This window comes from Anomalospiza imberbis, chromosome 21 (genome assembly GCF_031753505.1).
Source record: "Anomalospiza imberbis isolate Cuckoo-Finch-1a 21T00152 chromosome 21, ASM3175350v1, whole genome shotgun sequence".
Lineage (NCBI taxonomy): Eukaryota > Metazoa > Chordata > Aves > Passeriformes > Viduidae > Anomalospiza > Anomalospiza imberbis.
The window spans coordinates 4,525,843-4,539,478 of NC_089701.1; the positions used below are offsets into that span (position 1 = coordinate 4,525,843).

Consider the following 13,636-nt stretch of genomic DNA (forward strand, 5'->3'; position numbering starts at 1 on the left):
TTTCCTGTTTAGCATTCTTTCTGTGTTTGTGTTCATTTCCACTGCCCGTGGCAGGCCTGGACACTGATATTAATAGTGCTGTTGCCTGGTGGCATCACTGGATCTTCTGGGGTGGTGAAAACCACTTCCTCTGGGGGTTTATACATTTTCCTTGCAGTTGGAACACTGCAGGTCTCTGTAGGTCTTTCTGACCAGTCCCATGTTAAATTCATAGGCTACACACCACAACCCATGTTTTTCATGTGACTGATCTTTTAGAAGTCTTGTCTTGGTCTCCAGACCCTGTTTTTTCCAGATCTGCCATCTTGATCTGGGGGCTTTGTCCACAAGCTAAAGAGTTGATGCTGTAGGTGCAACTGAATTGAATTCTGATATTTTCCAAAGAGGGATGCGTGACAGCATGGTTAATAAATCTTACAAATGTTTTCTTCCCCTGCTGCCCCCTTATTTGTTCTGTTGCAAAGATGGGCAGGAATCTCTCCTCCACAAGGAAAGGTTTAGATTTTGTGTTTTCTTGTGCAGAAGCCAGGAGACACAAGAAGCCCCATCCGTCCCTATACTGTGGTTACCATCAGTTAAAACCAGGGAGGTCAGCTCTGCAGCCAGGTCACAGGCCTTGCTGAGAAACATTCCAGCCTGAGGAGTTGCTGCCTTTCCTGTGGCAGTGCTTGAAGCCATTCTTTTGGCAGCTTGTGTTTCCAGCCATTCATTGCAGGAGCATTTCCTTCCTCATTAGCAAAAGTACCTGGAAGCCCAGCATTGTGTTATGAGATAGGAAGTCTTTTCAAATAGTTGTCTGTGCAATTATATTCTTAGGGTCTAATGGTTTTGCAACACCCAGTATTTTGTGAACATAATTCTGTACTGTTACAATTTGGGCATCCAGTTCTGGCATGTTGCCCACATAGTTCCCTTAATAACATTAGCAGAGGAGATCTGAAAGATTGATCCTTTCCTCTGATAGCTTCATACTTTGGGAATCTGATGCTCTACCTGATCTGGGAGTGTCTGGCAGCATGGCAGATTAATTTGGCAGAAGTCCATAGGGTAACTGAGAAGGCTGTGCTTAAAAGGTAAAGACTGTGTCTGCTGATGCTGCAGATGCTCTCTCAGCCATATAATTGAATTCAACTTTGGATTTGGGCTGGAGACTGCTGTAACTTACAACCACTGGCTCTCTGCATATATACCCCAGTCTCCCTGTTAGCTGTGGTCAGCCATGCCTAGTGAGTGTGAAGAAAGTATCTCTCCTGAAATAAGTTTTAATAGAAAAAAGTGGTTATCTCCTGCCATCTAATCCAAATAAACAGCCAGAATGTCACTGACCTTTGGGACATCCTGGAACAAGGCTTCTGATGATGGAAAGCTGTTCTGAAATATTCACAGTTGCGAAAAATCAAAGGCAGCAAATTGAAAAGCTTGAAAGATGCTGTGTCTGGGAGACCTCTGTGTGTCACGGTGTGTGGTAAATGTTCAGGGCCAGGCACGTTTGCTTCCTGCTGTTCCCAGGAGATGAGACTGCTCCCAGCTCAAAGCTGGCTTTGTGCAAGCACTTCCCAAGTGGCAGAGAGGTCTTTTTAAAAACCCCTGCACTGGTGAGAGGAGAGGGAGCCCTCTCTTCTCCCTGTCTCGGCCGTCTGCTGTCACAGGTCCTGGTTCATGCTGGGAGCCCCTCTTCTGGTCCTGTGGTGGGAGCTGGCAGTGTGGTCAGTTTGGATACAGGAGAGCATCCTTTCCCATAGATTCCTGTTGCACCCTGTTTTGTAGCTTTCCCAGAAGGTATTTGGAAGTACTTCACTTAAAGCAAAGCCATGGAGTAGGAGGTTGTGTCCATGAAGCCATAGCCGAGGCCTGACTGACCCTGCAGGAAACCTCTGAGAAGCTGATTAGAACAAGCACTGATTTGTTTCCAAGATAAACTGTTGCCTCTTGGGGGGAGCACTAAAGGATGGCTTGTTTCCTTATGACAGTTGTGTTGAATGGACTGTGCCCTCCCCAAAAAAGTATTCATTTTAGGAGATGACAAGGCTTCCAGGGGATGGACAACACCCAGATCCCATGGAAGCCATTGCTGCAATTCCTGGGGCAGCTGCTGGCTGGGCTGGGTCAGGCTGGGGAGCAGCAGGAATGGGTACCATATGGACATCATCTCCACTGCAGGGTGGGTTTTTTTCCCTTTGAAAAGTATGCTTCAGTCTTGGCTCTTGTCCCAGCACGGCTGCATAACTGGAATTCCAGAGCTGCTTGCAGGCTTCAGAGGAAGGAGGGGGCTCCCTGGCTCCCTTTCTACAAGATGCAACTTTACAACAAGATTGGAAGTTGAGAGCAGGCTGACTAATTAATGCCAGCAGACCAAAGGCTTCTCTGCACTGTTCCCTTTGTTAACGGCATGCTGAGAGCCTGTCTGCATCCTTAAATGATTGTTCACGGATCACATAATGAAGATTAAGGCATTTTCATGGGTACCTGGCCCTTAAACTGGCATTTTCAACATATTTCATGCCAAGTTGTTCTGAAGGTGTATTATGAGACCAGGGAGAGAGAAACATACAGTGATTTTCAATACTGACTTATCTGCATTCAAACTTCTAAAATTTCTTCAAAGTTATGTTATATTTAGGTCTAAATTGCCTTCAAATTAGGATTAATGTGCGTGAAGCTCCTTGAAGCAGGAGCTGTGCAAATGTTCCTGCCCCAGGAGCAGTAACTCATCTCCCTGAGCTGCTGGTCCAGGCTGCAGGCAGGGAAGCAGAGTGTGCCCTGAGCTAACCCTGCCAGCGCCTCACGCAGGGCTCTGCTTGTCCCAGAGTGACTTGGCTGAGGACAGTCATTTCCTTTCACTCCTGCCCTGCGTGAGCTCCACTGCTGCTTTGCAAAAGCCTGGCTTTTCCTCTGGGTTCAGCAGGTCAGGGACAAAACCCCCTGGACCTCCTGGGTGGAAGATGTCCATCAACTACAAAGTGAAGGACAGCGTGTGCCGCCTGTGTCATGGGGGTGCAGGAAGTCCAGCAATGGGGGAGCTGGCACAGAGCTTCTGCTGGAGCTAATTATTTCCTCTACAGGAGCAAAGGATCTTGTTAATCAGCGCAGCAGTTTTTGAGTGCCTTCTTGAGCTGTTGAGCAGTGGTTTGGGGTCTAGGCTGGGACTTGGGGCGATCATTGGAATATTAGTGCCAGTGGGATCATGAAATACCAGGCAGGCATAATGAATCTGCTGAGCCAAGATGATGTCATGAGCCCGGTGTCTTACGAGGGATTTAGTGGTTTGTGCCATGCAAGTGAAAATGAATAAATGCAGAGCATTTATCCAGGCAGAAAGTAAATACAGAGATTAGACTTGTCATTGTAACTGAGGCAGCTCCAAAAGCTGACAGTGTCCCTGGAGCCAGCGCTGCTCATCCGGAAAGAAATGGGCAGGAAGAGAGAGGAGCCTGTCCTAGAGCCAGTCTCCTTTTAGCCACAGGCACATGGAGGGGATTTGCATTTTAATTATTTTTCAGTAGTCTTTTAAGCTCTCTTTCCAAAGCATCCCCCTCCTCTCCTCTGTATTATGGCCTGCAATTTGTTTTGGGCCCTGAGAATACACCCGGAGCACTGCTGGACTCCACGCAAGGCACAAGGCACAGCCACTCAAGAATTAAAGTGGTGGAAGGTAAAGTCTAGTCATTGACCTTTACATTTCCTTTCCTTTGTAGTGGAAAAGTTTTTTTTTTTTTTTTTTGACCAGGCTTCTGGCCTGAGGCTGTTCTCAGTTTAAATTTTTAAGCCCACATTTTTCCTAGGTAGAAACAAAAATACCATTGCTGTGCTGGGTGCTGCTGCTGGGGCTCAGGTGATGGACTAAGCTTTGCTTTTTCTTAACTGCTCAACTCTCCTGAGAAAATGTAGCCTGAATTCTCCAATTCCTGCCTTTGATTCCCTTTCTTTCTACATCACAGTGGTGTCACTTTTCAGCCTGGTTTGAACAAGTTGTGTCAGTGCTTCTTGAGAGCTCTGTACTGCACCATCCTTCTGCAGCAGATCCCTCAACGGAGCAGCACCACAGCTGCATTCCAGCCTGGGGTTTTTTGGATGATGTGATTCTTCTTTCAGTCCACTTGACTATGACCAGCTTTGCAAGTTTTAAAATAAACTCCTCTCCAGCAGATTTAGCATTATTGTCTTTTTTTTTTCTTAATGGTAGTCAGCTTTGTTTTGGACTTACCCTGATGGTAAATCTTACTAGCACCAGATGTTAAAAGACAGAGGGTTGCTCTTGTTTTTCTTGGCACAATAAATTCCCACTGCACCCTGTTTAATATTATCTGAACAGTAATCTGATGATTAGGAGAGATAGTGAAATAAAGCTTTACGCAGATGATCTCTTTTCATCTCTTCAGCTGACTCTTCAAGGCACTGCATTAAAGGATTGGTTTGATAAGGAATTCATCACTCCGGAGGGCAATTACCATTTTTGCTCCCTGTTTTTCACGAATGGGAAGGAGTAGCAGCATAATCTCCTTTATCCTTCAGTGTAACTTTGAAGGCAGTATCCAGCCACCCCTCCCTGGGAGCTGTGTGTTCTGGAACAGACTTGACACAGTAGCTGTTAAATTACAGGGCTGGAGGAAAAAGCATCTTAAATTTGGATCCTGTGGAAAATCCCAGAAAAGCAATAAGCACTTGAAGTAGTTTTCTCTATGTAGATACTTCCAGCATGCTCAGAGTTGTGCTTTCTGTGTGCCTTCACATCCTTTCCTCCACTCAGGTGATTTTCCTGGTCACTGCATTAGCAGTTCTGAGCTATCCAGGTTTTCCCCTGCCTGGCAAAGGCTGGATACCTGCAGGTCACACCTTGCTGCTCACTTTCCCTCTGTGAGATGAGCAGCCAGGCTGCTGTTGGTGCAAGAACACGCCTCTCCAGGAAAAGCCTGGCTGATGTATCCCAGGTAGCAGTTCCTGCTCTAACGTGTGGATGGTGAAATAGTGCTGCCTGTGTTTAGAAATGCCTTGTGCTGTCACTGCTATGCTGCTGCCAATCTAATTACTTTTTCTTTTGTCTGTCTCTTTCCTTTCCCCATCTTCCATGTTTTTGTGTTGTGTCTCTTCGTTCTGCAGTACAAATCTGTGTTTAGGTCCTACTCCCAGGACTTTGTGCCTCACAACCAAGTCTCCATACCTCCTTTCCTCTCTTCTACCTCCTCCTCCTGCTCCACCCCGCCTTTCCCGCCCGTCCATCTGTCCCAGAGCCCCGACCTAGCGGTGCCCGCTGCAGCCAGCCAGTCACCCAGCACTGTGGATGTGCCAAACTCCTCTTCTCAGGAGAGCAGCTTTAACGGGAATGCTCCTGTCTGCCTTCCTTCTGAAACCTCTTTCACTGATTCTCTCCAGACGCCTTCGGTGAGACTATCCTAAGAGATGATAACGCACCTTAACGCAAGGCTGCCTTTATTTGTTGGGGTTTTTCTTTTAAACAGAATGTCTCTTGTATTAATACATGCTAAATTGTGGTCTAGTCTGGTTTCCAAATGTGTGTGAATTGCAGAGAGGAAATTTCATATAAAAATGGCTGGGAAAAAATGGACGACCTCAGCAGGTTTTAGAAAATGTTACACATATGTAGGAAGCACAAAAAGTCAAATGCTGGTGAAGGGGAGAGTTGGCTGTAGCTTCCTGCAATTGTAAGATAAAGCTGAGGGAGGTAAAGGGAGTATTTTGTGAGGTTGGTAGTTATGAAATGCAGGCTCCTAACAGCAGTTCATATCCTGCAGTTGCCACCTGCTCCCTCCTGAGTCACCAGGAGCAGAGGGCCAGCTCTGTCCAGCTCTGTCTCTCCTGGTGCATAAAACCTCTTGTTCTCTCCAGGTTCCTGCTCTTCCCAGTTCCCAGCAGCCCCAGCTGTGTGCTTGGTGGCAGGTTGTCACGTGTTGGTGAAGTGAGGCTAACACTGTTCCCACTCTGCTAGTTTGAGGTCCCAGATCACTTTGCACATCACTGAGCAGGTCTGTCCATTACAGATACTTTTTGAACACCTCATTTTCAAGACAGTTCCTCTTTCGTCTGCTGCGAAGCCGAGAGTTGATGGGATTAGAGCTGTCAGCACAGGGCTCGCCAGTGCTGCCTCTCTGCCAAGTTTGGAAGAGGGTCACTGATTACAGAGTAAATGTGCAGCTTTTCACGCTTTGGACGTGACCTTGCTTTGCATCTTCCTTGCCCTGGGTCCTTGTTATATCCCAGAAGGCCTCGAGTTTGGTTTGTTCTGGCATGATGGGTCTAGTCCATGCTTGTAGCCTAGTTTGGGGGATCCCTTTGATGCCCGTGGGGCTGAGGGCTGGTCTGCACTCAGCAGGACTGCCCTGGGTAGGACAGGAGCTCTGTGTCCAGCTCTGAACATTCCACTTCCAGCACCTTGAAATCCACCCGCTGCACCTTGGCAGTCCCACCTGGAGTCCACAGCTCTTGCAAAGCAGTGCCTGCTGCTGCCCAGGGCCTTCAGGATAGTCCTCCAGAGCCAGAAATAATGACCCCCAGGATGGTGCAGCCTCAGTGGCCACTGTGGGCCAGAGACAGAGAACAGCTCCGAGGGAGGTGACAGCAGCTGCTGAGGGCAGTTGTGCTCCCAGGTTCTCTCTGCTGTGAAGCGCTGGTGAGGGGCACCATCACGTATTTCCTTTCATCCTGTCTCCCTCAGAGTGAAAACGCCAGTGAGGAGGCTGGTGAGGGTGAATATGTCAATCTGTATTCCTCTGGCCAGAGCAACGGGGAACTCCCAGGCTCTGAAGGAGTAAGTAACAGCCCGGAGAGGCCGGCCCGGGAGGGGCTGCCTGGTGCATGCCGAGTTCACGCCGGGGCTCACGCGCTTGGCACCGGCCTCTTCTGCACACCCTGGAGCTCCCTGTCCGTCCTGCTGCCCCGGCTCCCCAGCCATCCCTCTGCTTGCCCACTCCTGGCTGCAGGTTTGGGGGCCCTCTTGGTGCAGGTGCAGAGCAGGAGATGCTTTTGGGGTCACGCTGAGCCCTGGCAGGAGTCAGGGATGGCTTCTCCTGCCGCGCTGTTTCCTCTGCGCTTCGCTGGCTGTTTGGAGCTGCTTGCGTGAAGTTCCCTTCCAGAGAGCTGCGCCCTGAGCCATCCTGGGACCACGTCTTTTCTTGTAACTGCTTTGCCTTCCCTGTTTTAATACAGAAAGCCTAAATGCTAGCACTAAATACTTGTTTTTTCCTTCACTGTTTGGTTGCCAAGTAAATGATTGATCCAGCATTGTACTCACACACTGTTTCTTCCTTTACTCAAGCCTTGTATCTTAGATATTTCCTAGAGGAGCCAGGGCGTTTTCCATTCCAGGGAGGTCCCATCTTCCTGTTGGGTCATAGGAAACTGGCAGAAGTCCGTGGTGATCGTTTTGCCTGCCCTTCTCTTGGAAGGCACATCTCCTGCAGGATGTCCCCAGGACCTTTATCCATGGTGGTGTTAAATACACCAAGCGATAGTGCTCCCATCACTTCCCCTCAGGAGACACATCTGGGCAGGCCCATCCTTTTGGGCAGCTGTGAGCGGGTTGTCAACTTTGAAGCAAAGGGCTTTACAGATAGAGTCTGGAAAAATCCTGCAGACAGCAAGAAACCCAGGCTCAGCAGGGTGTTTCCATGCTGAGTGGATAGCATGGAAGTGGTTGCAGTCCTGTCTGTTCACTAGCTTCATTCTGCATGATGTTAAATAATTCTGAACTCCGACACTGTTGGATTAATATTCCCATTTGCTGTTCATGGCTATTTGTCTCCTTAATAAATGGCTAATTTAAAATGCTGTATCTTTGCTCTGAGCTCTCTACCTGCTGTTCCCTGCCGCGGGTTCAGCTGGTTCTGCTTTTTTGCATTAGCCTCATTTCCACAGCCCTGAGTCGTGGAGTGGAAACGTTGCATCATTGCAAAACCTCTTCTGATGGGAGAGTAGGGAGGTAGGAAGCAGTGAGCATCCACCCCCTGAGGCAGGGGGGCTGTGGTCAGGAGGGGAACTGAAACTGGAGAGCTCAGAGCTGATTGTGTCTGTTTGGATTAAAGCAGGAGGCAAAGTGTATTTCAACAGGAAGGGCTGGAGGAAAAATAAAAGGTCATGAGAGGGTTAAAATCTAAGACAACAGCTGACTTGTGTTGTAACTTTCAGCATCATTTCACAATGTTAAAAGCAAACAGTACTAATTACACTAGTCTCCAGAGATGGTCCCAAATTTCCTGTCTGATTAACTTCTGTGTTTTCCTGGCATTTGGCATTAACTTGCATCAATCTTTAACTGCTCTGTAGGAATTTACAGTAAAGGGCCATTTAGAGGTAGGCAGACTGTAAATGCAAGGCTGGCTGGGCTCAAGGACCCCGTGTAATGATGAAAAACTCCTTTCTCTTGGCAGGAATCTCCCCCTGTCAAAGACGGCCACTCCAAAGACTCGGCTTTGAACAGCAGTGCCATGGGGAAGGAGGGCAAAGATGGTGCTGAAAGGTGAGCCTTGACCCCCTGGTGTCCTCCTTCCAGGTTCAAAGGGTGCAGAGCCCCAGCATCCCCACTGCCAAACCATCCTTGGGGCTGCCTGGTGTGCCCTAAACCTCCTCCATGTTGTCTAAACTTCTAAGCCCACTTTTTTTGCACAGCCAGTGCCTGGTGGGATCCTGCAGAATGAGGAGAACCCTGGCAAGATATCCTTGCTGAGCTCAAGGAGCCCATTGGGTTAATGCAGCCTGTGTTAGCACCCTCAGTCCATCTCAGTGGCTGTGCTGTCCCTGACACTGGCTGCTCCCTCCTGCTTCCAGGGAAATGTGTGAAAAGAATCTGTATTGCTGTTTGGAATAGTCTTCCAGAGGGAAATTTCTTCCTAACCCTGCTAGTTAGGGGCTGGCTGAGGCCCCGGAGCAGGAGGCTTTGTATCCCTTCTAAGGCTCTTAGCTGTCATTTGCCTATGTAAATGAAGAGGTGCAAGCTGTAACAGATGGGCTTCAGGAGGAGTGGAGTGAGTGCTTCCCTGCTGCTCGAGATTGCTCTGCAATTGCATTTCTAAAGCAAAAACAGAGAACAGCGTTGATTTGTGTGTGTGACAGTCAACTTCCCTCCCCCCATTCTCCTGCAGTTGGTTTGAGGGTTTTGATCCCTGCAGTGAAGGAGACAGCACAAGAGTGCTCTGCAAAGCTCACTATCTGCCCAAAGCACTGACTGTGCACGGGATTTTGGCCTGGGGAAAGCTATGAGGAACATAAGTACCTTGGTTGTTTTTTTTTAAGAAATACAGGCACAGAGAGGGCATGTCCTGGCCCAAGAGTACCAGCCTTTGGGGGTAGGAATTCTAGAGGGGGATGTACACAAAAAAATGGTCATGATTTTCTGCTCTATTTTTCCTGCAGCACACGAGCCTGTCATCTCCCCTTGTCTTAGCACAACGGGTCATCATGAACTGACTAAGATGTGTATGAGTAGAGTGTGCTCAGTCTCTATACACTTGAGGAAGGGCTTAGATTTGTGTGCACTAAAAATTTGGTGGATTAAGAAGACATGGAAGTGTGTACTTATAGTAAAATCCTGTCTGCCAGAAATGCAGACAGACAAGTGTTGATGTCCTAAAGGTTTATCTTTCTCTTTTTCAAGAGATGCACAAAGCATCAGAGTTAGAGACAGACATTTGGGCTTGTTTGCAAAAGATTTACCTCCAGAGTCTCTGTGTACTTACTGTCATTTGATGAAGGTTATTTCCCTTCTTTTTTTCCACAGGCAGCCACAGTCACCAGATGCTTTGGAGTCATCACAGCTGGAGGAAGAGGTAGATGAGCTGTCCCTTATTGACCACAGTGAAATCATGTCTAGATTAACACTGAAGCAAGAGGTAGGTGCATTCAGGGTTTGTTTTCGTACTCTTTGGTTTACTCTGAGTTGAAATCTAATTCTCTGTGTGCACAAACAAGGCATCACCTTTTATTAGACAGGAAAAACTAGGTTGCAGCAGAAGTGGGGTGTGTGTGAAGGCTGCTGTTAAAGTATGAGATGCTGGTACAGGCAGGGAGCACCAGCAATGAGTGAGGGTTTAACAAAAGGTCAGGTGTCTCCCTAAAAACCAGCACATCCTTTGCCCTTTTCCCACTCTGCCCTTTCCCACCTCTTCAGCCTCTGACAGTCTGAAATGAATCACCTGAGAAGCCTGAGCACAATCCCTCCAGATGTGGGTGATGGTGCTGGCCTTTCTCTCTGAGGGCAGGTTCAGCAGGTGAATGAGCAGGACATGATGTTACTGATGTGGCGAAGCAGCCAAAGGAATTGTTTCTGTGAGAAATAGCTTTGTGTCTAGCCTTGGGTGCACTCCCAGCCAGCTTTACTCGCTGTGCTCATGAGCCACGCTGTCTGTGACATGCAGCTGGAGGGAACATGCAGGCTTTTGAAGCTTTCAGACTATCAGGGGGCTTGGCTGGAAAACGGAGAGAATGGATCATTTACTGGCACTTTAGGGTTGTTCTTTGGTCAGCTGAGATGTGCAGGAGAGAGTGAGAAGCTTTAACGTGTTCTCTAAGTAGTATTTCATGAGTCTTGCCAGAGGGTCACCTGAAAAATTCACATCTTAAGGCAGAGCTGTTCCATGGCTGTAATGCGTGATTGTTTCACTGTTTTGCATGTTGAAATGATAAAGACATTCCTAAGGGAAGCCAGACACAACTCCAGCCTCTTCTGATGGATTCTTTCCTTCAAAAAACATTTAAAAATCAGTGATTTCTGAACATTTGGGACTAGCAGGTCTGTGTCTTAGTGTCCTTTTTCTTTCTTTTCTTTATGATCTGTGTGTTTGAAGCAGTATAGAACTGTCACTGTGAGCTGCTTCCTGCAGTGTGGGAACTGCTGGCTGAGTGGTGGATCAGTTTTGCATATTTTAAGTTGTGAAATGCAGTAGCTAGAAGAAAGATGTGTTTTAGAGAGTGGTAATGCAGGGGTCAAGCAATTAGCAGGGTAATTTTCTTCTGCCAGTTATTGGATCGTTTCAGGCGACCTCCGGCCAAATGGCTCCAGATTAGGGAATTAACTGGCTAGGTTTTGATGTTTCAGGAACATGCAAGTAGAATGCATGACCTCCCACCCCACAGCCACTGTGCTACGTGATCCTGCACTTTGAGACAGTTCACACAGTGCTGCTGCTCTGTTAATGGTCTTCTGGGAGTGTTTGTGGCATTTCTGCTCATTCTCCTGTGGGCAGAAGGTTCAGCCTTCCCTGAGCTTCACAACCTGGCCTCAGGGGGTCAGAGACCCCGAGTAAGGATCAGCCCAGCTCCTCTTCTGGGGCACCAAATGCTCTATTCAGATTCCAGGATTATCCCAGCACTGAAGTCCATGTCCCAGCTTGTGCTGCGAGCAGTGCCAGGAACACTTTGCCAGTTGTTGCTGAGCTGGAGCCGCAGCGATGTTAAACCAGGCCTAAGGGAGCTTGGGCCGTGCCTAACGTGGTCGTGTTCCCTTTGCAGGGGGATGATGGGCCAGATGTCCGTGGTGGATCTGGAGACATTCTGTTGGTGCACGCCACAGAGACCGACAGGAAAGGTAGGTGGGGCAGCAGGGCAGAGCTGGGGCACAGCCTGGCACGGCTCTGGCTGCCTGTCCTCTGCCCCACGGCCACAGACAGCTGGGTGGGGGAGTCTGCAGGGATCCTCTGAGCCTGGGGGGTTGTGTTTATCTGTGGGAGATGGAGGTAAGCTGGATAAGCCCCTGGTGGTTCCATTTAGCAGCAGGGATGGGATTAACTCCTTCCAGCCCTTGCCTGGATCTGGAAGATGAGGCACACCAGTGACAGTGCTGTGCTGTGTCCCTGTACCTGCTGAGCTGGGCCACTGCCTTCTGTGAGAGCGGGTGTGACCAGCCTGTTGGGCATGGATCTTGTTTCCAGAGGTGCTCCTTGTCCTTTGAATTTCAGGGCAGTGGTGATGTAGGAGTTACTGGAATGGTTGTTGCATCAAAGTAGGAAAAAGGGGATATTGGTTTGGGTCTAATGCAGTACCCGTGGGCACTGGGAGGCTGCTCAGGTGCTGCTCTGCTGACACCCCATATTTTCAATTTACTGTGCCACCTCCTGTCCCACTCTGTACCCCTTGTGTCCTGGCAGCCACCCAGACCAGTTAAAGAGGGAATCCACAGTACAAAAGAAGAGATGTGGGAGAGGAGAAGGAACATAAGCAGCTCTAGATTTGTTAAAACCCTTCTTCATCTGTCCAAACCCAGGCACCACACACATGAAGCAGTTCCTTTCCAAGACCTGTGGCAAAGACAGCCTTTGCAGTGTTTCCAGAGAGCGATTTGAACCTGCCAAACACATTTGTGCTGATGGCCTTAACCAGGATTGATCTCCTTATCTCCTGGGAGGCGAAACACTAACCCTCTGAATCACTCACTGCTCGTAGTTTAGAGGTTGATAGTCAAAGGGGAAATATCTTTCATGTATGTTTTTAAATGGCAGGGGTTTTACTGTAGCATAAGATGTTTGCAATTACTTACCAGCACCATTCAGCTAGCAAGAAAATCCTTCCCCTGACAGCTGTGTTTCCCAGTCTGCATGGGCACAGAATCCAGGCAGAAAGGACCAAAGTTAGGAGCACACCAGAGAGGAGGAGGAGTTGATTGTGCCAGGGCTGGAAATGTATAATAAAGAAAATAGTCTAAATGAAATGGTGGAAATACCCCTTATAAAAGTGCTGAAAGTGGGATGGAGAAACCGCTCTGTTCTCTGGAACAAGCATCACAACAAAAAACTTCCCTTCTCTTCCTGTTGAAAGACAGCTGCTTGATAAGGGGGTGAGTGCTGGACCTCCAGTTCATGAACAGGGGGCTCTGAGGGTTCTGCAAGCAGTGGGGTGAGAGCTGTGGAGAACCTTTCAGAGCTGGGAGAAGCTAGAGCAGGATTTTATGTGCCCAGTGCCAGCTGTGGAGAGCTGGGTGGAGGGAGCTCGGGCAGGCGACAGTTCCCGGTGCCTGAGCTCAGCCTGCCAAGCTGAATGAGCACAGAGGAATTTGTGCTATGCTAACCCACTGCTTGGGTGACTGAGAGGGTTAATGAATTAAGCTTACAATGAGAAGAATTCGAGGCTTGTAAATCAATCAGCCAAACGGCACAGAGGGGTAGAGTTAAGAGGCTTTCCTTTAAAGATGAATTTCTTGGCAGCTTCAAGTGCCAGAGCAGACCAGCTGTATTACCTCACGTTGCCTTTTGGGTAGATGGGAACCCAGAATAAATGTAACTCCACGCCCTGTTGCATGATGCTTCTTGTCCATTTGAGTTTTCTGCAAAAGCTAAATGGCATAAGGAATAAAGAGAGACTGTGGTCTTCAGGAATAAAATCCCTGGTCAGTTAAGTGCTCACAGCCACACGCACTTGCTGTGAGTGCAGGGTTAGAGCTGGACAAGGCCTGGGGCTCTCCCCTGATGTGACCACCCAGGCTCTGTTGTCTGTAACCCAGAGGCAGCAGCACTCCCTGATTTAAGAGCAGGAGGAAGGTGAGGTTCCTGCCAAGAGAAACACTGCAGGTAGAGAGGCAGAGCTCTCCCTCTGTGCCCTGCTCCTTCCCACCTCCCAGCAGTGGCTGGGTGTTACAGCACGTGGCTATGGGGTGATGCCTGTCCTGGCTGGAACAAGCTCTGCATGTACAGCCCAG

At 48.6% G+C, this 13,636-nt stretch overlaps 1 protein-coding gene and 1 long non-coding RNA gene across 17 annotated transcripts in view; one reads left to right on the forward strand and one right to left on the reverse strand.

The window, feature by feature from the left end:
• RAPGEF1 (Rap guanine nucleotide exchange factor 1) overlaps positions 1–13,636 on the forward strand; it is an 84,707-nt gene that overhangs the window by 61,338 nt on the left and 9,733 nt on the right. For 6 of the 16 annotated variants that reach the window (XM_068211200.1, XM_068211201.1, XM_068211206.1 and 3 more), the window contains 5 exons: positions 5,098–5,379; positions 6,671–6,763; positions 8,382–8,470; positions 9,728–9,839; positions 11,458–11,533. In XM_068211200.1, the coding sequence (XP_068067301.1) occupies positions 5,098–5,379; positions 6,671–6,763; positions 8,382–8,470; positions 9,728–9,839; positions 11,458–11,533 (652 nt within the window). The remainder of the gene's footprint in view (positions 1–5,097; positions 5,380–6,670; positions 6,764–8,381; positions 8,471–9,727; positions 9,840–11,457; positions 11,534–13,636) is intronic. The other 10 variants (XM_068211204.1, XM_068211205.1, XM_068211213.1 and 7 more) reach the window with 3 other exon arrangements.
• LOC137486169 (uncharacterized) lies at positions 7,976–9,809 on the reverse strand. Its single transcript, XR_011005608.1, has 2 exons — positions 9,687–9,809; positions 7,976–8,067 (listed from the first exon to the last, which is right to left on the reverse strand). It is a non-coding gene; the product is annotated as an uncharacterized lncRNA (long non-coding RNA).